Genomic DNA, 23,984 nt, shown 5'->3' on the forward strand with positions numbered 1-23,984 from the left:
CCCCAGCACAATCTTTGTCAATACATTATGAGCACAATTTCTTCTCTGCAATCAACCCTAACAGGACATAACGGTTCCTGACCCTTCATATGGATATTGGACGCTCATTTTGCTATATAACTCGGATCAAAGTTATCTGCAACAGAACTCACTGCACCACAGTTCCCACACTGCCACAGACTGCTGTTCAACAAATGGCTTAAAAATGAGAACTAAGAAAACAACTAATTACGTAATTATGGAAGTATGAAACATATTGTTAAATGAAGATCTAACACATTAACACGTGGTGAAATATTTGCAAACAAGATCATTGCCTTTAGCTGTGTGTTTGCTTTTTTTATACACTGCTTTATATTAATACATAGGAATTTCTTCTGTTCATAACCTAACTTGGTCTATAAACATACTAAAAACTAAAACACACTAAAAACCCAAAACAAACATCATAATGTACAGACATTAAAGGAAAAAAAAAACCCTTCAATTTACCCTTGTAATTCATGCCCAAGTATCTACATCAACAATACTATGGGTGCAAGGAGTATGATAAATACTTAATGAGGCACATTACTGAAAGATTGTTTTGCAGTCAGTATTAGAAATATCTTTGTAATGTAATTAGATTGCACAGAGATTGAAAGTAACATTGCTACACAATGATACCCTTTCAAATCCTTTGCTTCATTACTTGGAGACTAATTCCTTTCAAAGGTTAAACGTCAGTATGTAACTAACATAAACAAGCTGAAATTTCACTGATATTAATTAGCAGACAAATGCAGGTAGCTTGCATTAGCTAAAGTCTGATTTCTGAATGTGTACACATGAACATTTTAGAATTATGCTTGATATGTTCATGTGTAAAACCAAAAGTGAATTATTTTCAGAAAAGAAATTTCATTCTCATATAGGTAAAAAGTTCTATTTACTTTGTTTTCATATCCAAATTCCTACTGACACTGATTGTTCGGAAAGCATTAGAATGCATTTGAGCTGAAAATTTGGTCAACTTTGCACAGCTATGTTAAAAGGACACAGATATTGCCCTGAGATTCTAGTAATTATTTCTGCCAACAGCTGTCAGCAAAGGTGTAAACACTGAGCAGTGACAGGTTCAAAATAAAACAATTCACATTTTCAACGGAGAAAAAAAGAAAGAAAATTTTGTATCAGGAAGTGGAGAAAATGTATTGGTGCAGTCACTTTATACGCAAAACATGACTTTTGACATACTTGATGAAATACTCATTTCCTAAACCAGCAGCTAATAGGAAACGTCTACCACAACTACATTTTGCAAGACTTTTTATTCCTATTTAATTATTAGAGAGACAAAGTTTCCTAAAACCCAAGAAAAAGCATAAAAGCCACAACTTGAAGTAATTGCGACTCTTACTTCCTATAATGAACAACATTTTTTAATTTATAAGAACGTAGCAAAGAGCCGTCCTTGTGTTAGCCACCCTGTATTAAATGTTTGCTAGTGAAACAGCAAAAGTGATAATGTAGGTCTTAGGATGTTAATTCTGACCATTGTAATGCTAACTATGAATGAAGGAACAACTGGCGCCTACTATTCAGTCCATCCAGCCTTTGGCTTTACAAATGAACAACATGAATTGAGGAAAAAAAAAAGTTTTTCTGCGTCATATTTGAAAGCCTGTCAGATTTTTTTTTCTTTTACAGAGTTAATCCAAACCTAAAAGATTTAAAGCCGACATTCGCATTAAAGACAGAGGGCCTCTTTGTATTTTTTGGACGAAGAGGGGAAAAAATAAAATCCCACAGAGGTATTTCCTTCCTTTCTGTACAAGAAAGCTCCCCCCTCACTCTGTAGAAAACATTTTTGTCTCTAACTTTTCACATCTCTCTACACATAGGCAGGTCATCTGGGAAATGGCAAACCAATCCTTTTCAGACAATGGCACTAACAGGAGCAGCCTGTTCTGGGGACGGACTCTGGCTGCCTCTGTTCGTGGTTTACAAATTGTTCCTAATGTGAGAGATTTGTGGTCTATGCCAAGTTTCCCCCCTTTAGGCCTTGTGAAACCAAATGGAATCTGCCACAAAAGTGGCTCCCAGGGGAATTCAGAAGTAATCCAAAATGAGAGCTGGGAAGCCTAGTTTATTGTAGGACTTAGAAATCTTGCAGGGAGAATAAATAATTTGTTGTATGTGTAGCTCATGCTCAATATTAGGACTTTCTAAAATGAATTAACATTGTTTATTAAGTGCAATGTACAGATTTTTATATAAGTTCTTATTTTTTAAAAAAGAAGAAAATGCTGAAAAATACTCCCTTCCATTACTTAGTGGCAGATTAGAAATCCTGGCTGCAAAATATTTTTAATGCACTGATGATGTACTGTTAGGAAATTACATGCCAAAAAGAACAGAGAATATTCCCTTTTTCTTCACTATGAAATGATCTGCCAAAACATTTGAAAAGTCTTCTAAAAGTAAAGAGAAAGATGAAAAGAACAGTAAAATTCTTGCTGCAGAAAAGCTTATGAAAACCCCTTCCAGCCTATCTTATTTCAGATATCATCTAGGTACATATCCTCTACCTATAAACTACAGAACTCTTAAAATAATACCTCCTCAACACCACTAAACCAGCAACAGTTTCTCAACAATCTACAGAGACAACTTCATTAGTTTTAGTCATCTGCACGTGTTTGCCTTCATACATGCCAAAGTACTTACTGTTGTAATATTAAAACAGATCTGCATTAACTCCGAGTGCAAAGTTCCTACAAGTGAGTTCTTGCAATACTTCTAGTCTTTCTTTGCTATTTAGAGTTTAAAAAACATCTCATAGTTCCTATTAACTAAGTAGGAACTCTACTTATTAGGTATATTAATTAAAAAGGGAGTGTCCCCATTTTCTGCAAATACAAAACAAAGCCTTACTAGTATACAACAAATAGTAAGAGATACTGAGACAGAGGGAGTACCCAGGCAGTTAGGGAGCAGGTAACTGTGGATATCTGCAGGCAGAATCTATAAATTCTTACTTGAACAAATCTCCTATGAGATGAGAAAAATGAGTAAGGATAGACTAAGGAAAATGCCTTTACTTTTTCCCTTGCTCCTCTCATTTTCTTCAGCTAAGGATACATTGCAAGATCACCAATTTCTTCACTGCAGGCAGGTATGAAGGGTGGACTCTATCCCACAAAGGAATGATTAAGATTATGGTCTTAATTATACAAACATAAATAATAAATAATATTATAAATACATAAATACATAAATACAAAAGCTTACAAACATAGACATGTACTATAAAACATAAAGCTTCAAGAAGTACCTCTATGGTGACACAGAGCAATACACAGAATTAACAGAGACTTAGGTCTCCTGCAGATGTGTCCTTAGTTCAGTCCCTAGTTTCAGCTAACATTTTAATATTCTAAGTATCCATTGGAACACATCTTGCCTTTTCATAGAAAGTACCTTAATCACTCAGGCTGAGCAAAAGCCAGTACATTGTCTCGTCTGATCTAGTAAATATTTGATTATTCTATAGGAAGTGGAACAGCAGAAGACACAGTTCTCTATTCAATCACCCTTTCAGCAGAAAGCATTAGCTTGAAAATTGCAAAGTAGAGACAAATCTGGCTTTTGGGTAACATTCATTTGGGGTGAATGTTCTCATATTTAACTGTTGGATAAATGGGTATTTTAAAAAACATAGGTGATAAGGGTCTTACTGGGGGAGGTAATTCAGGTTTGTGAATTATCAGATTAGCAGTTATCTCTAACCACAGTAAGGCATTTGAGCCCAGAAAGGGATGAAATGCAAGACTGCACCTTATTACATATTCTTGTGACTAGTTTAGACTGGCTGCTCATTTTCACTTTGTGAATTAAGTTCATAGGCATTTAATTCCTTCCTTGCATTTTATGAAAGCCTAGGTTACCTCAGTAGATATTTCACATTTGGAAAAAAAACCCCAAACAAATCAGCAATAAATCATGGTGCCAGAAATAGCTCTTATGAAGAGAAATTATGAGTTGCTATCTCTGTTGACTGTAGACAGAAACAGTGATGAAGTGCTTTCAAAGATAAAACCCAAGAAAACAGTAAAGAAAAAAAAGGCTTCACAATGAATATTAATACCTAGAAATTTCCTCAAAAAGCTGGGGAGGAGAATGACACAAAAAGTGCTTCCCCAAGAATTAGGAAGAGAAGAAGGTTCTGTTAGCAGAAGTTTGGCTAACAGGGCTATGCTACAGCTTGAACTAACAGATCTAAAAAATAACCTTTAGAAAGTTAAAGAGAATTAGCCACCTGGATGTGAAATTAGACAAACTACAAAATGTTGGCAAGCTAAGATTTATCACGCTACTTTTAATTGTGCTTGTAATTAGAGAACATTAGTTGTTCTGCAAGAAAAGGCTGGACTGTCCTCTTTTGCCTCAGAGTAAAAGATTCACAGGGAAACCTATCTGAGTTGATTCAAAGACGATATAAGAAATAGTATCTGGCAAAGGAGTGTAAAGCCATGATAAGCAGATGAGTTCTGGTGGTTCTACAGAGTTTGTTACCAGGACAGGGGCCATCTGCACTGCAATAACTGTAACAGACAGGAGTACAGGAAACATTGAGTTTCACTAGAATTTGGAAAGACCTGAAGTCATTCCTCACTACTGCACATCAGAAGAGGAAGTTGCTATGGAGAAAGGTGGCAGCTGAATATCATTAATCTTTTAAGTGTCGTGGTATGCAAAACTACAACAGGAATGTGTACTGAATTTGATTCCCAACATTTTAAACATAAAACCCCCATAACTTTAGTTTATAAAGGAGATTGGCAACAATATGCCAAGGGAAAGAACTGAGTTAAATGCTGATACATGGAAAAGACTAATCAATAAAAAGGAAGAATATTAGAATGGTAATACTACCAAGACAGACCATCATAAGCGCAAAACGTAAATTTGGTAGTTCAAAGATCAGCTCTGCTGATTCTATTTGAACCTGTGCAGTCAAAAAACAAGAATGAGAATGTAACCATTGAATATGGAAAAGGATTTTTGAAGTACATCTGGGAATAGAAGACTCTGGCTAACAAGTATCTAGTACTAGACTAAGTACAATTAAACCATGAAGGTCTGAGGACTCAAAATGGAAACCACGTAACGGGAATTAAATGGGAAAAGAACAACCCCTTATGAAAATATTTTGGATTCCTGAAGTGAAAGACCAAAAGCAAACTTTATATTTAAAGAACTAAATAAGCTAAAATATATTAGTATCAGAATGGTAACATAATTTTAGGCTCTCAGGTGAGGAATACATGACTAAAATGGATATCTGTTATGGGATGAATTCTGATTCACTTTAAAAGATCTTCAATAAATCATTTGACTTCTTTTATGAACTAATAATACTCTCCACAAACATACATTGAAACATTTTCTTTCTCTAAACAAGAGGTTCAGGTAGGTACAGAAGGGAAGACAGATGCAGATTACTCATTATTGTTTTGTAAAGACTCACAGGTCTGTAAAAGACAAGCTGGGAAAAAACCTGGAGGATGAAAATGTGCTAAAAATGTGGGAAAATGCCTATAGGGGCCTTTTTACTGAGAATAGGCTTGAAAAAGTTTTGGACTATGAAGGAAGACCCTAGCTTTTGTTGTTTAATTATTTCAATGTTCTTGAAAACTGTATTTCAAACATGCTCTGTAAATAAGCAATAGTCCCTCATCAAGAATTTACTACACCAGTTACTCCCCCTAGAATGAAGACCCTGAATTTTAGATATTATTTTGGTCCAGATTGATAATAAGCAGTGAAGCAGGAAAAAAAAAAAAATTACTGGCTAACTTAGCATAACTACCCCAGATATTAGCCATTGAAGAATGGCTATTTTCCACAAGTTTTGTGATAGTGAAGTTAGAATTGAGAGACTTCGGTATTTGTTTACCATGTAAGGCTCAAGGCAATTTTTAGAAATATAGATTATCAACTGAATTATCTGACAGGTTCCCTTAAAAGCATGGCACAGTACTTCTCTTGTTTCACTGAAGAACTTAAAGAGAATCATTACTTTTCAAATTTTAGGGGCATTATTTATAACTTCGCCTTCTAATATTGAGGAAAGGTACCACAGCAATCTTTTAAAATATACAACCATGTAAATTTATTTATTATGCTGTATTCTGCAGAAGTTATTAAAATAACACTCACCTGTTTTTAAAAATGCAAGAGACAAGTATCCATTAACAGCACCTTCTGCAGCTAGAGAGACAACACAGCAGGGCATATGCCATAAGATCCTCACAGAGAAACTGTTGATGTACAGGCTGGATGAAGACAGTACGGTAAACTGAAAACTGGCTGAAAGGCTGGGTCCAGAGGGTGGTGATCAGCGGCACAGTCTAGCTGGAGGCCAGTAACTAACAGTGTACCCCAGGGGTCAATACTGTGGTCCAGTCCCGTTTAACATCTTCATTAAAGATCTGGATGATGGGCTAGTGTATCCTCAGGGAGTTTGCTAATGACACAAAATTGGGAGAAGTGGCAGATGCACCAGTGGGTTACGTTGCCATCCAGAGAAACCTCAAAAGGCTGGAGAAATGGGCTGACAGGAACCTTATGCAGTTGAACAAGCAGAAGTGCAAAGTCCTGCACCTGGGGAGGAACAACCCCATGCACCAGTATATAGAATCATAGAATCATTTAGGTTGGAAAAGACCTTCAAGATCATCCAGTCCAACCATCATCCAAGCCCACTAAACCATGTTATGGAGTACCCTGTCTACGTGCTTTTTGAATACCTCCAGGGATGGTGACTCAACTGCTTCCCTGGGCAGCCTATTCCAATGTCTGACAACCCTCTCAGTAAAGAAATTTTTCCTAATATCCAACCTTAACATCCCTTGCCGCAACTTGAGGCCATTTCCTCTCATCCTACCTCCAGCCACCTGACAGAAGAGACCAGCACCCACCTCACTACAACCCCCCTTCAGGTAGTTGTAGAGAGCAATAAGGTCTCCCCTCAGCCTCCTATTTTCTAGACTAAACAGCCCCAGTTCCCTCAGCCACTCCTCATAAGACTTGTGCTCCAGGCCCCTCACCAGCTCCGTTGCCCTTCTCTGGACACACTCCAGCACCTCAATGTCTTTCTTGTAATGAGGGCCCCAAAACTGAACACAGCCTCTAAGGTGCAGCCTCACCAGTGCCGGGTGTACAGGGGAACAACCACCTCCCTGCGCCTGGCCACACTATTTCTGATACAGGCCAGGATGCTGTTGGCCTTCTTGGCCACCTGGGCACACTGCTGGCTCGTATTTAGCCGGCTGTCAACCAGCACCCCCAGGTCTTTCTCTGCTGGGCCCAGCTGGAAAGCAGCTCAGCAGAAAAGGACTTGGTCCTGATCGACACCAAATTGAACAGGAGCCAGCAATGTGCCCTTGTGGCAAAGAAGGTGAATGGTATCTTCAGCTTCATTAGACAAAGTATTGTCAGCGGAGGTTGAGGCAGGTCCCCTCTACTCAGCACTTCTCTAGGTGTGTCCTCATAGGTGTCCCATTCTGGGTTCCCCAGTATAAGAGACATGGACATACTGGAGAGAGTCCAATGAAGGGCCACAAAGATGATGAAGGGCCTGGAGCATCTCTCATATGAGAGGAAAGGCTGAGATAGTTGGGACTATCTAGCCTAGAGAAGAGAAGGCTTAGGGGGGATCTTATCAATGGAGATAGATTCCTGAATGGAGGCTGTAAAGAAGATGGAACCAGGCTATTTCCAGTGGTGCCCTATGACAGGACAAAAGGCAATGAACACAAACTGAAACGCAGGAGGCTCCATCTGAACATCAGGAAATACTTTCTTACTGTGGGGGTGACAACACTGGCAGAGGTTGTCCACAGAGGTTGTGGAGTCTCCATCCTTGGCAATATTCAAAAGCCATCTGGACATGGTGCTGGGGAGCTTGCTCCAGGTGTTGGGGGGCTGGACCAGATGACCTCCAGAGGTCCATTCCAACCTCAACCATTATACTAGCCTGAATACTGGCCCTGCTCTCCATTAGACTAAAACAAATTCCCGCTTTCAGATCAGACTTTAGACAAACATCTCCCTAGGGAAGACATGTTCATTAGAAGATGAAGTATCTGGACAGCTATGTTTTTAAGAAGTGTGGGGTATGGGTTTTTTGTGAGTGTGTGTGTGTGAAAAAAAATCAGTAAGGGGATTAAAGGATGTGTATCTAATATTTTAACAAGAACAGTTCCATATAAGCAGGTTATGTGGAATAATACAGAGAGAAGCAATATTTAAGAAACTAATACTATTAATATTAGCATATTCTAATACATCTTTCCTACATAGTGCAGCTAAATCATCCAACAAGGAATATTATTGTTTTTCACAATAAAAGTTTTCTGCAAACCTCAATCAAATGATCTAAAATTGTAAAATACATGCTTGTTCCTTAACTTCAATTTCCATCAGTAGTTTTATAGATCTCCTGGGTCAGACAGAGCAGAAACAGATGGTGCTCTGGAGAACTTTACAGTGCATTATCTACACTACCACAATAAATCAGGAAGTTCTGCAGATACTGAACTTTGCTTTTAATCTCAATGTCATACTTCTTATTCCAGTAAGTGTTATAATTTTAAGCTAACTTATTCATCAGATAGGTGTATAAGAAGAGGCCTAACAACTCAGAGCACATAACAGTAGCAAACCCAGAAGAGTCAGGAGTTGTACTAGTGCGAAATATCCAACAGGTTGGTTTATTTTTCCCTCCTCCCCAATTACAGGTTTTCAACTCAAAGCACAACCATATTTGTTCAAGAAAGATAACCATACCAACTTAGAAATGTATCTATTTTATAATTTTAAAAATCAATCTGCTTTTTTTAAGTGGCATTAAGAAGAAAAGTAGCCTTTTGAATTGCAAGGATGGAAGCATTAATGGAAAGGTTCTAGCAGCATTCTAGCCTACTGACACATGAATGGTAGCTACTCTTATTAGGTGATGTAAGTTACAGAAAATTCATTAGTTCATGCAGTTATTGCAAAAGGACTACATAGATATAAAAACATTTAACAATTTAACACAGCATCATTTATTTCTTTCAAGTGGGTATAATGCACAATATGACAAAACACAACAGGAAACTTCTGGTAATTGACTGGACTACAGATTCAAAATGCATTGTTTTCAGCATCACAAAACAGCTTTCTGTGTATTGGAGAATCTCAAAAAAAAAAAAATTACATCTACATAGTAAATACCGCATCAAATACGAAGAGACTTGGCATTTACTTTTAGATATTTATGCAAACTACATGTGGTTTAACTGAGAGAATACTGTTATTTGTTTAGAAAAATATTGAGAAATATACTTCACTTACCCTCTTTGTTAAATGTTATACATAAAAGAAAAGTATCAACTTCAGTTATATCAATGTAGTAGAGAAAGAGATCCATGCAGTTGATTTACTCAAGTCTGCAATGAAAATGTTCTTCTAGTCTGTACTGGCACCTTTTTTGAAATTAAATGGAGCTTGTGTCATGTAATGGGTCAAAATAGATGTCCTGTGCTATGACCCACTTCTCCATAATGGGGGTTAAATCTAACCACAAAATGCCTACAAAGAATTTTTTTGGTTGTCCCCCCTTCTTTCTTGTGCACCTATACTTAAAAGCACAATCTTTACAGGTAAATATTAAGAAAATAACCTGTAAAGCTGGTTGTTCAGATACTTCCACACTAGACAGTACTGACAGACAACAAATGCAGGAATAAACATTACTGCAGATAAACATTGCACTGTAATAAAGACAATATTACAGAGACTGCACAGTTGTTACAAAATCACTGAAAACTTTTAAAATGTTTTCCATGTTTCTCTCTCATACACTGTGCATCAAGTTCTCTACAACAGAAACCAAAATCCTCCTGGTAGAAAAGGTATTTTAACTCTTTGCTATAAGCAGATAAAACTTGAATTCCTAGTATTTTAGGACCTGTGTCTAAGACTAGGAGAATATAGTCCCTAATTCTTAGAATAAACTCAAGAAGAGAAATTTTTAAATGAGTCTGAAGTACAAATAAAAATAATACGAAGGTAAATAATACCTTCAGCTTAATTAATGATAAAATACATCAGTCTTGTTTCAGACTACTAAAAGACTCATAACTTAAAGCTAATCTACTGCAGTACCTGAACTAGCCATGCATACTATCTAATTAACTACTTAGGTTATCACCCCTTTTTTTATCACATATCCTTCTTCGATTTTACAGCCTGTTTTTCCGTTTTGTTCTACTTCATAAATCCCACTGCTACTCTCACATTTTTCATGTATTTTTCCTTCTAGGCTGTGTCTGCAGAAAGACAATGGTGAACTGACAGTTTTCATCTGAACATCATCAATCAGGGAAAATGAATGAAGTTTTCTTCGCTACGGACTTTTTTTTTTTAACTGGAATAGAAACTTTTAAGGTTCACAAAACGTAACTTGTTTCTTGTTTGAATGTTGATTCTAAGGTTTTGTCAGAATTTTACTAAGGAAACATGTTTCAGCTACTATAACCCAGATGCCTGTTATTTATCTCAGACAGATACCAGCTATGTAACTACAAGTTATTCATATCAGGAGAAGACTTGTGCCAGGATACCTCTGCTTACGTGAGCCAGAAGACACCTTTCAACTCTTGTGGTGCACTACCTTTTTGGCAACCTAGTCACCACTATTTATAGGACTCAGGATTACTGTAACATGCAGAGCCATCTAGTTCCCACACTGTGAGGGACAGTACTCTACAGTTGGCATGAGTTGGTCCACTGTGGGAGTAGCAATCTTGAAAGACCAGAAAACAAAGGTCTTGATGCCAGAACTGCCTCAGCATTCTAGATCAACAGGGAATTTAGGATCAAAAGGGACCTTGTTTGGCTTTTTTGGGAAAACTCAGAGCAAAAGAGAGAGAAAGAAAAATACACTCGATTACATGTCAAAGAAGGGGGGGTAGTGGCCTAGACAATGAACAAAACTGCTGGCACTCTGTCAGAAAGTCATCATTTTTCATTTCACTGTATTTTCTTTTAGAGCACAGCATTCTACAATCTTTCCTTCTGTATTACTAACATACACCAACAAATACGTAAAAGCCAACTTTAATTATCTTCTCTACAATTGGAATGATACGCAAAATGATGGAAACAAAATTAGTGTAAAAAGTAGGGAAAATCTGCAACAATATGTGACATACTTGTTTCTTTGTTCAGTAACTTATTGGGGGGATGCTTTGATACTAGAAGATGAACACAAACCAACAATTCTTAAGATTTAACTTTGGGCTACTACCTTCAGTGCTCCAACATAAGAGTTTTTTTGCAGTGTAAACAGACTCTTTTATTGTTACAACTCTATTTTTTTCTTGAGGCATTATCTTGTAGTGTTCTCCATTTAAACACATTTATCAGAGCTGTATAGGTATTTTATAGGAATAGATGAAAAATCCGAATTTCAAAATATTTAGATGAAACTTTTCCTCTGCATCCAATGAATGAAGTTTTCCATCAGCTCCATATGCTCTTTCTCTCCCCTTCAAGAGCATTAGTATTTTATTTTCTTGGAACAGAACCAGCAATAAGCAGCAAGAATCTTATTATTTTCATGACATTAATATGAAGAAGTTAGACTGAATCCTTATTGGAGTGTTTCAGTAAGTTATTTTCTGTCTAAAAGAAGCCATGAAAAAGATGTTTGTAGAAGACAGATATCAACATCTAGGTGGGACTGAACGGTTGGATGAATATTGTATCAAGAATACTGACTGGTAAGACTATAAACCTAATAAGGTACAACTCTTGTTACCAGCTCTAAGGAGCGGAAAGAGAATACATTTAAACTTTATAAGGCTTATAGTTGGTAAAATTGCCTTATAAATCTACAGTTTATTAAAAAAGGGGCATTTTTAATGAACATATTTGGAAAAAAAATCCCTGAAAATCCCCTTCAGATCAGGCCAAGGCAAAACAGACAATAAGCTACAGAAGTAGAGGTCAGCTTTTGACTTTTCATTTAATTTCTGCCAAACGTAGTTGGATGAAGTCTTCAAGTCTGACTCGCACATTTGAAAAAATTAGACAAGCAGTATTTGCACAGGCAAGCAGAGATGTCCATATGGATTTGTTTCTATCACACCACAGTATCCTTTTCCACAGTTAAATTTGTCAATCTTTTAGTTTGAATACTTATGGAAGGCCTGGACTTGCTTCAGAGAAATCCAGTGAATTCTGCCCTGCCAGAGACCACCCGGTCAGTGAGGGGGCTTCCAGAAGAGCATACAAAAATCCTGCTTTCAATCTGAGCTGCAGTATTCATCACCAGGACTTTTAGCCACACAGAGTATAGCTCAAAAAGCTAGACCAGAGCTTTTGAAATAAGCTCTTATGGTCTATGAGATGTTTAGGAGACTTTATTCTGATTTTACAGATTTCTAAATATACTCTTAGGAAGAAAACAACCCCAAAACCAACCTCACACAACAACACCCCCCTCAAACCTGCACGCACATACACACATCGAAAGCTACTATATACATAATATATATGCATAAGCCAACACACTAACAAAATAAGACTATCCATTTCAAATACAGAGACAGTTTTTAACACAAGAAATAAATGAATTTGGGTTCATAAGTCAGACTGCTTTGGTGTCATGTTGAATTCAAACCCCAGGAGTATTTATTTTTTGTTGACAGCTAAATCTCTTTACAAAGAACTGTTTTTCCAAGTTCGTAGGAATTACATTCCCTTCAAAAAAACCTTTTTCTCACAGTAACTTCAGAAACTGAACGCGTACTAAGCAAAACATTTAGTTATTTCAACAGTGAAGTAGCCACTTTTATGTCATACCAAGTATGACACACCCTGCTGCTCCCACTATGCTTATCACCATAAAAGTTCTATCTTAAAGAACAATGTATCAAGTTTTTACAAAATCTCTAAAAACAACAAATTCCAAAAACATTCTATAAAATACAGTGTGTATGAAGAAAAATGCTGAAGTATGATAGCTTCAACTACATTAATTTAGAATAATGTACATAATTAATTTTGAGTACCAGAGGCAACATGCTAATGTACAAAATCTACATATATACATGGGTAAGAGGTTACAGGACAGGAAACAGCAGGAAATTGTGTAATTTCAAAGTCATTTTTTTCTTAGGTGTCCAAGCACTTACGTTAATTCCCTGTGCTTTCCATTAAAATGTAGTAACTACATAAATGCCTATATACTACTTTTCCCATAACTGCTTATGTAGGAGGTGAGATTTGCAGGTCTGAATTACCTCCAAGTAAGGGAGAAATATACACCTAAATTTCCTACATCCTGTCTAAATTTTTAACTTGCTGAATTATATCTCAGTGGTGGAGTTAAAGGCACTCACTATTTTACTGGTGTAAGGTTTGATTTAGTTGATATGCTTTGAGAACCATTAGAGGAGCATCTTTCTGAAACAAGCAGGTATTTTCAGTTTCTGATTCCCACTGAGAATGCACACCAAACTTCTCAGCTCAGGAGGGACTGGCCATGCCCAGAAGCAGACATTACTGTCTGGGAAATTAATACTAAACTTCAGATGTTTCTGGAACTGAATGGTTTTGAGAATTTGGGACTGAAGTTCCAATTAGATCAGAACAGGCAGCAATTAAGCATCTTCTATGGATTCAGTCCTATTTGCAATATTCAGAGCAGGTTTACACAAATGGGATAATAAATGGAAGAGAAACCAGTAATTACTGTCAAAAGGTTAAAGATACAGTACAATAACGCATTCCAAGCAGCACATTAATAGAAAAGGAAATGCGTGCATGACAAGCAGCTTGCTCATGCAATGTTATGGCACCTCAAATTTTTTGAGTCATTTTACAGTTTCAATTACTTAGCAAATTTGTAAAATTGAAGATGAAAAAAGTCTTAACCAATGCACTACTTGTGCTACCTCATTATAAAAAAAAAACCTCCTGCCAAATAAGCACTGTAATTCTGAGTTCTGAATTTAGTAAGACTTCTCTTAAGAAAATTAAAACTTTAGACTAAAGAACTGCAAAAAGCAGCTTACCTGTCTATTCTTCCTCACTAGACCATATAATCACAGCCTGTTGGTTGAGCTCCATTTTCACAAGAGTAAAAATTCATTCTATTTTAAATAAACATGGCTACCACATTGAAGGTATAAAAGCAACCCTCTTATGCACCTCTAGTTAGCAGAAGGATCCAATAAAGATTAGACCCGTAATAAGACTGAAACAGTATTTTTTGCACAGATTTGGATATTAGTTAAAATATACTTTTACCTCTCCTGACATATCAGGTGCCATAGGAATGACTGGCCACAAAGAAGAGTAGATTCCAAAAAACACTACCCAAAGCGCTATGCTGCCCCAGATAGCTATATGGCTGAACTGTTAAACAAAAAAGAAAACAGAACAATCAGCGCAGATGCATTATGAGATAAAAAAATTTTTTTTCCTACTTAGTATTTACAACATGATTCTGATATATCAGATGAAATTTCCATGCCTCGTATTAATTTAACTCTACTACTTCAGTTAACTATTTCTTAAAGCAAAACTATAATTTCAGCAGCAATATTATTGCATTTTAAGCCAATTTAAGTTCAGTTACAATCAGTTTCAGAGTAATTTGATTTTTCTAGTTTAAGGATTACTTTAAGCCTTATCCCAATGTCCTCCTTTTCAATATTAAGCATTATTTTTTGTACATGGATATTCTGTCTTTCCATGCAGTAACCACGGTTTAGTTTGACACTGTGGGAAGAGCTGACGAACTGTAAGGGCATAATATAATAAATAATAAAAGAACACAATTATTCATCTATCATATTTTATAGAACATTGGAGAACATGGTAAAGACATTTGCTTACCAAAGTCCAATATGAGGTCTCTAATCCAGCCTTCAAACACACAGTTAGGACCACAAACTTAAAAGAGAGAGAAAGAGGGGATTCTTATTTAATATGGGAATCTTACTTAACATACAGAATTTATTAGTTTCGTTAAACATTCAGAAGAACAGAAGAAAAAAGTTTTATGATTTTCATACTTCATGTTTACTTGCACAAATGAAATAAGGGAAAGGATAATCAATCTCTTCAGTTTAAATGTGATTTCTTTAATAATATTCAACAAAGTACTGTGTGTGTCAACACACCTAGCTGTGTAATAGGATCCAAACCAAAGTTCGTAAAGCAAAAGGCAGTCATTTCTATGGACCTGCAGAAGCTATGGAACAGCCCTTCCACTTTAATAGAATCTGCTCCCCCCAAAATGTAGGACTCTCAGCAGCCCCAAAGTGAAATTCTTTTAGACCACAGCTAGCTGTACTTTTTCTTCTTTTTTGGAAGTGTGTGCACTTACATTTGAAGTGCCTATATGAAACGACCACAGTAAAATGCTACTAGAAGATTTAAAGATACACCCCAGTAATGAGCTAGTAACAGAACACTAAGAATTATTAGCTTCCATTAATAATTGCCACTCATTTGATTTTGAAAACTCTTATTTTGTATTAGAAATCTTAAACATTTCCCTTGCCTCCTAGAACTCTGCAAGTCTGGCTCTTACTGAGTCATTAGCTTCTTTATTGATGGTATTTTGGCTACACAGAAAGGTTTGTGGAAAGTGTAGTCCACTTCAGTAGAGATGGCAGACTCCCTAGTTATGGAGAGGATGACTACTACTTTCTACACGAAGACAGATTTAGAAGATCTAGAGGCTGGGCTGAAAACTTCCAATTGTTCAAACTTACATTAGTCTATATTAGAAAAAAAAAAATCCCAAACAACAAACCAAAACATTTTGTTCACTTCATTAGTACTTCAGTAGTAAAGGAGTCACCTTTGCCAAACCCTGAAAAGCCAGAGTTAAATGCTGGCAGCCTAAGACCTATGTTCTGCATACAAATAACATGTTGAATAAGTCTGTTATGCCATTTTCATTCTTCCCTCTCATCTTTACTCTCTTCTTATCTTTCCTCTTTTTATGGAGCAGTCTCTGCAAACATCATGTTATTGTCCTGCAGGACATGCTCCATTTTAGTTTAGAGATGAGCAGTAGTAGAAAGTTTATAATCCCACAGCAAGGACTAGTTGATTCAGGAAAATTGTTTATCTCCTTCTTTTGAAATTCACACAAACAAGTTTTCTGTTTATCAAAGAAATAGTTATTACATTTTGTAACTCATGTGTGAACATTTATCACAAGTTTTGCTTTATGTGCAATCTGAAGAACACAAGGCTGAAAAACTGAGTCACAAAGACCAAGCTGCAACTGTAACAGCTATAGTTTAAACTCTAGTTTGTTGGCCAGGTTGGCAGCAACAACGTGAGTTTGTTTGTGGTTGAACTTCAAGGAGCCTCAGAAACTCAGAAGAAATTTACTTCAATCACAAGCTGAAGATAACTGGTTAAATATACATGACAAGTCTTTCACTACGTCTGATGTGCAGAAGGATACCAATCCTGCTAGAAAGCTTTCACCCAAGCTATAAGTTCATGCTTTTCATTCTGGACTCTCCTATTTCAATTACTGCTGCATTATTAAGGACAAAAACAAACCCCCACCGTGCCACAATTCCATTATCTAAACCATGTGTGAAATCTAATTTGAAGAAAATTAAGGACCATGATGACTGTTATAATTTACTTAGTCTATCCAGTTCTGGTGCTATATTTGGATAAGTAAAAAAAAAATTAATTATGGCAAAAAAAATACTCATGTGGTACACTTGCTTGCTACTTTTGAGTCAGTTGTAAGAAAAGGAAACATTAGGATCAGATCAAGAATTCTTATTGCATAGACAAAATGTATACACAAAACAAACGCTGCAGGTCTGTAAAGGGAGATATACACTGTGTGAATATATACCCTCCTTGCATCTTAACTGATACCCCTAACTACGCGCAGTGGCTTACTGAAGAATGTGGATTTTATTGCTCCCTCCTCCCCTTGATCCAAACTTAACAATAGCTCACTGAATCCTACCCAGGGAACAAGAAATCAAACTTGTATTCTGTATAAAGCACTGAGCTTTTAAAAAAGGAGTGCTCAAGAATGGTTGTACAAATATTTTCATGGCACTCCTATTTGAAATTTATGTCTGAAGAAATAATTCCAGGACATGATATGAATCAGTGCACATTCCTACTTTCTTTGTGGATCCAAAGAAACTAGATTCATTTCTGAATCCCTTTGCTACTGTTTTTTGCACAAGTGATGAATGTAGACTTCCTAAAACCAGATTAAAAGCAGTGGGAAGAATGAGAAGTACCTTAGCCTTATAATTTTCATTTCAAGACAATGACTGACAACTGTCACTGCACATACCCTTCACATGCACAGATTTTTTAAAAATCTTCAAAAAATGCCCTCCCCAATTTTGAAAGTCTCTCAAATCTTCATGTGTGCTCCAGACCTGCTTGTATTCCTGCTCTTGCACAGGTATTCATCAACTGCAACCCCCATCTCTCCCTAGATTTTCAATCTGAAGTTAAGGAAAGTGGAGAATCTGGAAAACAGATAAAAAGCAGGTTGTCTGGACTTATAATGGTGAAATAATGTTTTCTTGGGAAATTCTTGGCCATTCTGTAGGTTAGTAGCAAGCAATTAGCTTCTCAAGACGGTGAAGTTTCAGCTCTCCTAGTTGAAAACCAGTTGCAAAAGGTGACAGAACAATTGCACTGTGACCTCTGTTTTAGCATTTATGGATAGAGCTTGACTAACAGTAATGAATAAGTCCAGGTTACTATATTGAAAGTATCAGAAATTAACTAATTTCAGAAGGTGGTGGAAAATGTTGCTACAAGTCTCAAAATGTAGGCTTCGATGTTAGTGTCAGCTGATGTCATAGATGATGCTCATATGTTCTGCAGTACCATAAGATTTCAAGACATCCATCAACTGATGGGTGACAATCTAAGCAACAGCACTTTTTGAACACAGTTCCACAGGACCTAGTGCAATCCAGTAAATGCTTAGTACAGCATATGTAACTTGTTTTCTCCTGGTGCCAACCTTGGCTTTTGGAAACAAGCACAGAACAGAGCGACTGGGTAGGATGAAGTTCTGAAATCACTTCAGGAAAGAACTTCAGCTGTGATTGCAGCAGTATGCTGACTAATTGGGTTTATGAAGTGTACAGTGCTAACTCACTCTACAAAATGATGGCCAATACAAAGGATACTTTTAGAGCAATCAAGGAAAAGGAGATGCTATCAGAAAACTTGGCTTAGGTTCTAGGATACATGAAGTTATGCAGTTATGTATATGCGCATACAATTCATAAAACAAGCTTCTGCTGAACGGAGCAAGGTTGCAACTTCTAAGTACAGTAAACAATGAAACATTTGTAGATAGGGTGAAAACCCTGTGCAGAGAGCCTCTCCCCAAGAAGAACCTGTTTCACTTAGAACAACAGGTGGTTCTGGTAGATATTCTTACGTAGTATTTATCAATATTGGGGAAAGCAGTGACATTCAGATAAATGACTGACTTCTAAACACTGCTCGGTGTTATGAGATGATAATACAAATAGACCCGTGTCAGTTGAACTACTTCTGTCAGGATTGAGCTATGACAATGACTGTGGCCTTACATCTTAATTTTATTAAGACGTGCACAGAAAACACTTACCCAGGATGTTCCATCCATCCCTAATGGAGATCAGTCCATCATATGATAGATTGCATGATCATATGTGACTACTGCTGACAAAACATGCTGTGCTTGCCTTTTGAAATGGGGAAAGGGAAGTGTAGAGCAAATAAACTTTTAAGAGAATGTGTGAACAAACCATTTTTAAATGTGCCTGAAAGAACCAGTTTAATGTCCATGTACTGACTAGCAGAAGAAACAGTTTATTTTAACTGCCACAGCAATAGGAAATACACAGAATGGGCTGTGGTTACTTGGCCCTTTATGCTCTTTAACCTTTCTGGTTAGCTGACCAGAAAACACTATTCAAAATGTTCTCTCATACACCGGAGATGTTGACAGTAGCTACATTCTCAAAGGACTACAATGTATTCTAGAATACTTTGCTTTTATTTCAGTTATGGTGTTTCCCTATTCCATAAGGAAATAGATTTTGATGGAATTTGTATTTGTACTACAGCCCCCTTATTTTGATGGAAGAATTAATTTCTTTTTTGTATCTGCCAACAACAGGAAGTTGAAGAATTAGTTAAACTCTTAACGTTGAAGAACAGAGGAGAGTAAGCACAAGTCTAATTTTGCTTCTAAGAGAGATCCTGGAAAACCCTCATCTATCAGGTAACACTGATACCTAGTAAGTGAAAAACAGGCATTTAGCTTCATTAATTTATTCTAGGAGATAAAATATTAAAAGAAAAACCCCAATAATGACTAATATGTATGAGAGTAACAGATTACTGTTAGGTGCGGGTCAGGTGTAATTCTGTCAGTCTCCAAAGAGGCATCCCACAAACCTTGGTTCCATGTGGCTCTATCCCTCTTTCAAGGCCCCATGACAAATTAAGAAAGGGAGAACAGAGTTGTATCTTCAGAAGTCCACAAACCAGTTCCATATTCAATAACCCAGGACTTCTCCAATGCAGAAACTTACCTTAAATTAATGAGCGTGCTAATTAGGGAATTACAAGTCCCATTACTTACAAAAAAATAGACAGTTTCCAGTAAAGGGGAGATGTATCTTCTGCATCTTTATTAAACTGCTTTGTTTTAAGAACTTGAATTAGAAAGCAAAATGCACTTCAAAGCTTCTCAAAGAGTCATTCAAGAGCCATTTCTTATTCTTAAGGCACTACAATGAAGCAAGTTGTCTATGTAGAGAATTATAATGTCCTGGTTTCAGCTGGGATGTAGTTAACTGTCTTCCTAGTAGCTGGTACAGTGCTATGTTTTGAGTTCAGTATGTGAAGAATGTTGATAACACTGATGTTTTCAGTTGTTGCTCAGTAGTGTTTAGACTACAGTCAAGGATTTTTCAGCTTCTCATGCCCAGCCAGGGCACCTGACCCAAACGGGCCAACAGGGTATTCCATACCATATGACGTCCCATCTAGTTTAGGAACTGGGAAGGGGGGGGCAGGGTTTTTCGCCGCTCGGGGACTGGCTGGGCGTCGGTCGGCGGGTGGTGGGCAAATGCCCTGCGGCTCATTTGTACATTTCAATCCTTTTATTACTACTGTTGTCATTTTATTAGTGTTATCATTATCATTATTAGTCTCTTCTTTTCTGTTCTATTAAATCGTTCTTATCTCAACCCAGGAGTTTTACTTCTTTTCCTGATTTTCTCCCCCATCCCACTGGATGGGGGGGGAGTGAGTGAGCGGCTGCGTGGTGCTTAGTTGCTGGCTGGGGTTAAACCACGACATATAAATAATAATAAACCCACATCTCTTAAAGAGTTAAAAATAGAGCCAATATAGATAGTCCACTGATAGAGCACCAGATAGCTATAGGAAGACTTACCGTGTATACAGTGTTACCCAGGAGCAGGTAATCTGAAGTTTTACCATTGCCAAATACAGTACCTGGAAAAGGAAATGGTGATAAAAATAAAAACTTTAAAATATCCACAATAGCACTATCTCTCTCTCTCTCTCTAAAATCTTATTTTTGGTACAAAACAGATGGTAGCACTTCCTACAGGGTACAAACAGCAGATTTCACCTTGAACTGTATTGAACAGTATAGATCTATGACTTTTATAATTTTTAGTCCTTTAAAACTTTCAGTGACTTCAGGAATTACGCTAGAAACAGGACCTTTTTGTAACATCATATACCAATGTGAGTAATATTGCATTCAGTAATAATTCAATTAGAGTGACTCTTAAGATCACAGATACAGTATCTTATCTTCAGAAAAATATGAAATATAATAGTTATAGTGTATATTGATTGTAACATATAAGTAAACAGAAAGCTTAGAGAGATTTTCACTGATTCTGGATGTTTTTGGTATAGAAGCTTATCTTTGCTCTTATCCATATTTCTGAGATTCAGTTTAAGTAAAAATACAAAAGATACTCAATTTTAATTCTTGAGATGCTTGTTATTAATAACATTTTCAAAATTTACCCAACTCAAATCTGTGGGTCTATATAAATACATACCATATTGAACATACGGATAGCATTTATGCAAAGAGCCAGTGCCCTAAAGAGATGTGTTTGCATAAAAATCACATCTACTGTGGTTCTTAAGTTCTGAATTCTGAATCAGAGCATGTATGCTTATTTAACAGAACTTATTTTATGACTACTGCTAGAGAACGGCTTTTCTGATCCCAGTTCTATGGCAATTCTTGGCAGACATGGGACAACAAACAACTGAACTAACTAGAGGGAATTCCTCATTCTCATTTAGAAGTATTGAGCTTGCTAAATTTGTACATGTTCAGTTTAGAAATTTTTAGCACTCGAGATTGTTCATATACTGCAGCTAAACCAGAACACTTACTCTGCTGTAGAGGTTCTAATCACTGGGATACTGTTTTTTATTGCCATCATATAAAGAGAGATCAAAATACTGTGCATGTAGTAAGGAAAGATAAAAGTACAGGACAAAAAACAAACAAACCAACCAACCCACTAATGCTGAGAGCACATAAGGAAGGATGTTTTTTAAAAGCTGTGTTTGGGGAAAAGGAAGAATCAAGGTGTTTAGAGGTTTTTTTTTTGGGGGGTGAGGGAGGGTAAAACTCCTCTGATTGGGCTGGTTAGAGGAAGGTGACAAGCTTATAAAAATGGTCTGTAGCTGAAAACATTTCTTTTTCCCACTATCCTCAGCTAGCATATGGTATATTAAATGCTGCTAATTAAGTATGTTTTCATATTTGTGTTGAGTGTTTTTCCAGCCTTTGTATCACCTTTACACATGCTTGAAATGAAATTCATGTCAGTTGTGGATGAAGAGCGCTCCTTTCTAGAAGCTTTCCAGGGCCTGTGAGGCCAGTTTATCACAGGAAAAAAAGTTCTATTTATTGATATTCTGGAAGAGACAGCAGGTGAAAGGTCACACAAAAAACCAGAATAAAAATGCTTGCAAATAGTCCTCCTTAACCTAGCCCTCTCCCATTCTAAGATGAGGAGCTCACAATGGCTGCCTCCTTAGCTCTAATGATACTTGTTGCATTCCTGGCACTTCCCCAATTTAACTTTCTCCCTGGACAGAGCAGCACACCACAAAGGTCTACAAGAGCTCTGGAAGACTGAAAACAAAGCCGAAACCATAGCTCATTTTAAAGGTTATACAAAAGAGGGAGCAGTTGGTGGGTTTACTTGCACATATAAGTTTGGCTACTCTCATTTACTGTTATGTTGACAAAGTTGCATCAGAAGAAGCTTCTGTGAAGATTTATGTCCTCATCACTTTTCATATGCGCATGATAGTACATGGTGTGCAAAGACTCTAGTTTTGTGTACTGTACAATGGTTAGGTCCCATGGAGCAAATTCTGACAATTCTTACAAATCCACACCTATTCTCTGATCGCATACTTCTTGGTAGACTCCACTACAATGCATGCAGTTTGAAATTTTCCACTTACAGGCAAAAAAGAGGTGGGCAAGTGAGACTAAAGAGTCAACAGGAGAAAATGCTCAAAGAAAAGGATGACTGTGAGCTCTGAGAGATTTTCACGATCTTCAAGATTTGATTTTCAACGTTCTAATAAATACCTGCTCAAATGTGCACTTTGCTGCTTAACAATATATACCTAGCAGTAAAGAGCATAATGAGGATAAAAGAGAGGAATAGGCAGGCAGCTAAATCTGTTCCCATCAGTCAGAGTGCTGGGACTCAGCACTCTTATGCACAAAACTGAGCTATTCCCCATTCTTCCCGTTCCTCCTTTCATGTCTCACGATCCTCCTGTGCCTCTTTGTTGCTAGAAGAAGGTGGAGGCTGAGACTTGTTCTCAGAAGTTCCTGTCTCTGGTGGATCTCTCTGGCAGTCATCAGCTTCCTCCTAGAAAACTAACATTATTTCCCTTTCCTCTTCACACACACAGCCATCAGAGATTTAATTAACAGCAGCTCCCATCCTGCGCTCATTTCCCCTTCATGCAGGACTCTGTGCACCAGCTGGACCCACGGCAAGTACTGGTTATACTGCCCACCATGTACACAATCCCCAGGTCCCATTTCTGCTCTCCTTGCTCACCTGGCCTTTCTCTAGGCATGAAAGAGGAAGACAGAAGGCAATTTGTTCAGACTTACAGAGGCCACTTGCCAACATGTCAGTTCTAGTCCAGGGGCTGCAAGCTGAAGAGGCCTGCGCTACAGTGCTCTCAAGCGCTCGTGCAAGTATCTCAGCTTTGCCATTCTTACAGGAACTCTGCTCTGCATCACCACAAATACTCATTAAACTTTTCTATACCATGTAACGCATAAATCTCTCACATGGATTTGGCTACAGCTTTGAACGAAGATTTTTGTTTGGAGTCGAGGTTGTGGTGTTACAGTACGCATTGACATTTTGGCACCTCTTTCCTCCTGGGATGTCTAAACTTCTCCAATGCAAACCACTGCCACTGGACTCGCATCCAGTGTGATGTGAGTGGCCTTTCAGAGAAAACAGGCTGCTACCTACTTCCCTTTACCCATCAGAAGTCACTGAGTATAAAATACTCTACAAGAAGTTTTCCCCCTTAACCTTTTTGGACACAAGCAGCTGTGACTATCTCATTACCTAGTCTCAGCAGTTCCAACATGTCCATGAGAGTATTTCTGTCCTCTGTGCCAGGGCAGACTGCCTGGCTATATCAGGGAAACTGAGAAGACTACTAATTTTACAGAAAAGCTGCAAAGTACACACTTTTTTTTTTTCCTCTCCACAAAGTGGAAGCAAAATAAAACCCCAGCCCTATGAGAGTTCTGCCCCCCCCCCCCCCCCCCCACACCCCCCCACAACGACCAAACACGC

At 37.4% G+C, this 23,984-nt stretch overlaps 1 protein-coding gene across 4 annotated transcripts in view; it reads right to left on the reverse strand.

Moving 5' to 3' along the window:
• ATP8A1 (ATPase, aminophospholipid transporter (APLT), class I, type 8A, member 1) overlaps positions 1-23,984 on the reverse strand; it is a 113,475-nt gene that overhangs the window by 9,143 nt on the left and 80,348 nt on the right. For all 4 annotated transcript variants that reach the window (XM_010574476.1, XM_010574478.1, XM_010574475.1 and 1 more), the window contains 3 exons: positions 20,528-20,589; positions 14,941-14,997; positions 14,350-14,457 (listed from right to left, as the gene is read on the reverse strand). In XM_010574476.1, the coding sequence (XP_010572778.1) occupies positions 14,350-14,457; positions 14,941-14,997; positions 20,528-20,589 (227 nt within the window). The remainder of the gene's footprint in view (positions 1-14,349; positions 14,458-14,940; positions 14,998-20,527; positions 20,590-23,984) is intronic.

This window comes from Haliaeetus leucocephalus, unplaced genomic scaffold, assembly GCF_000737465.1.
Source record: "Haliaeetus leucocephalus isolate CR32 unplaced genomic scaffold, Haliaeetus_leucocephalus-4.0 Scaffold439, whole genome shotgun sequence".
NCBI classification, from domain to species: Eukaryota; Metazoa; Chordata; class Aves; order Accipitriformes; family Accipitridae; genus Haliaeetus; species Haliaeetus leucocephalus.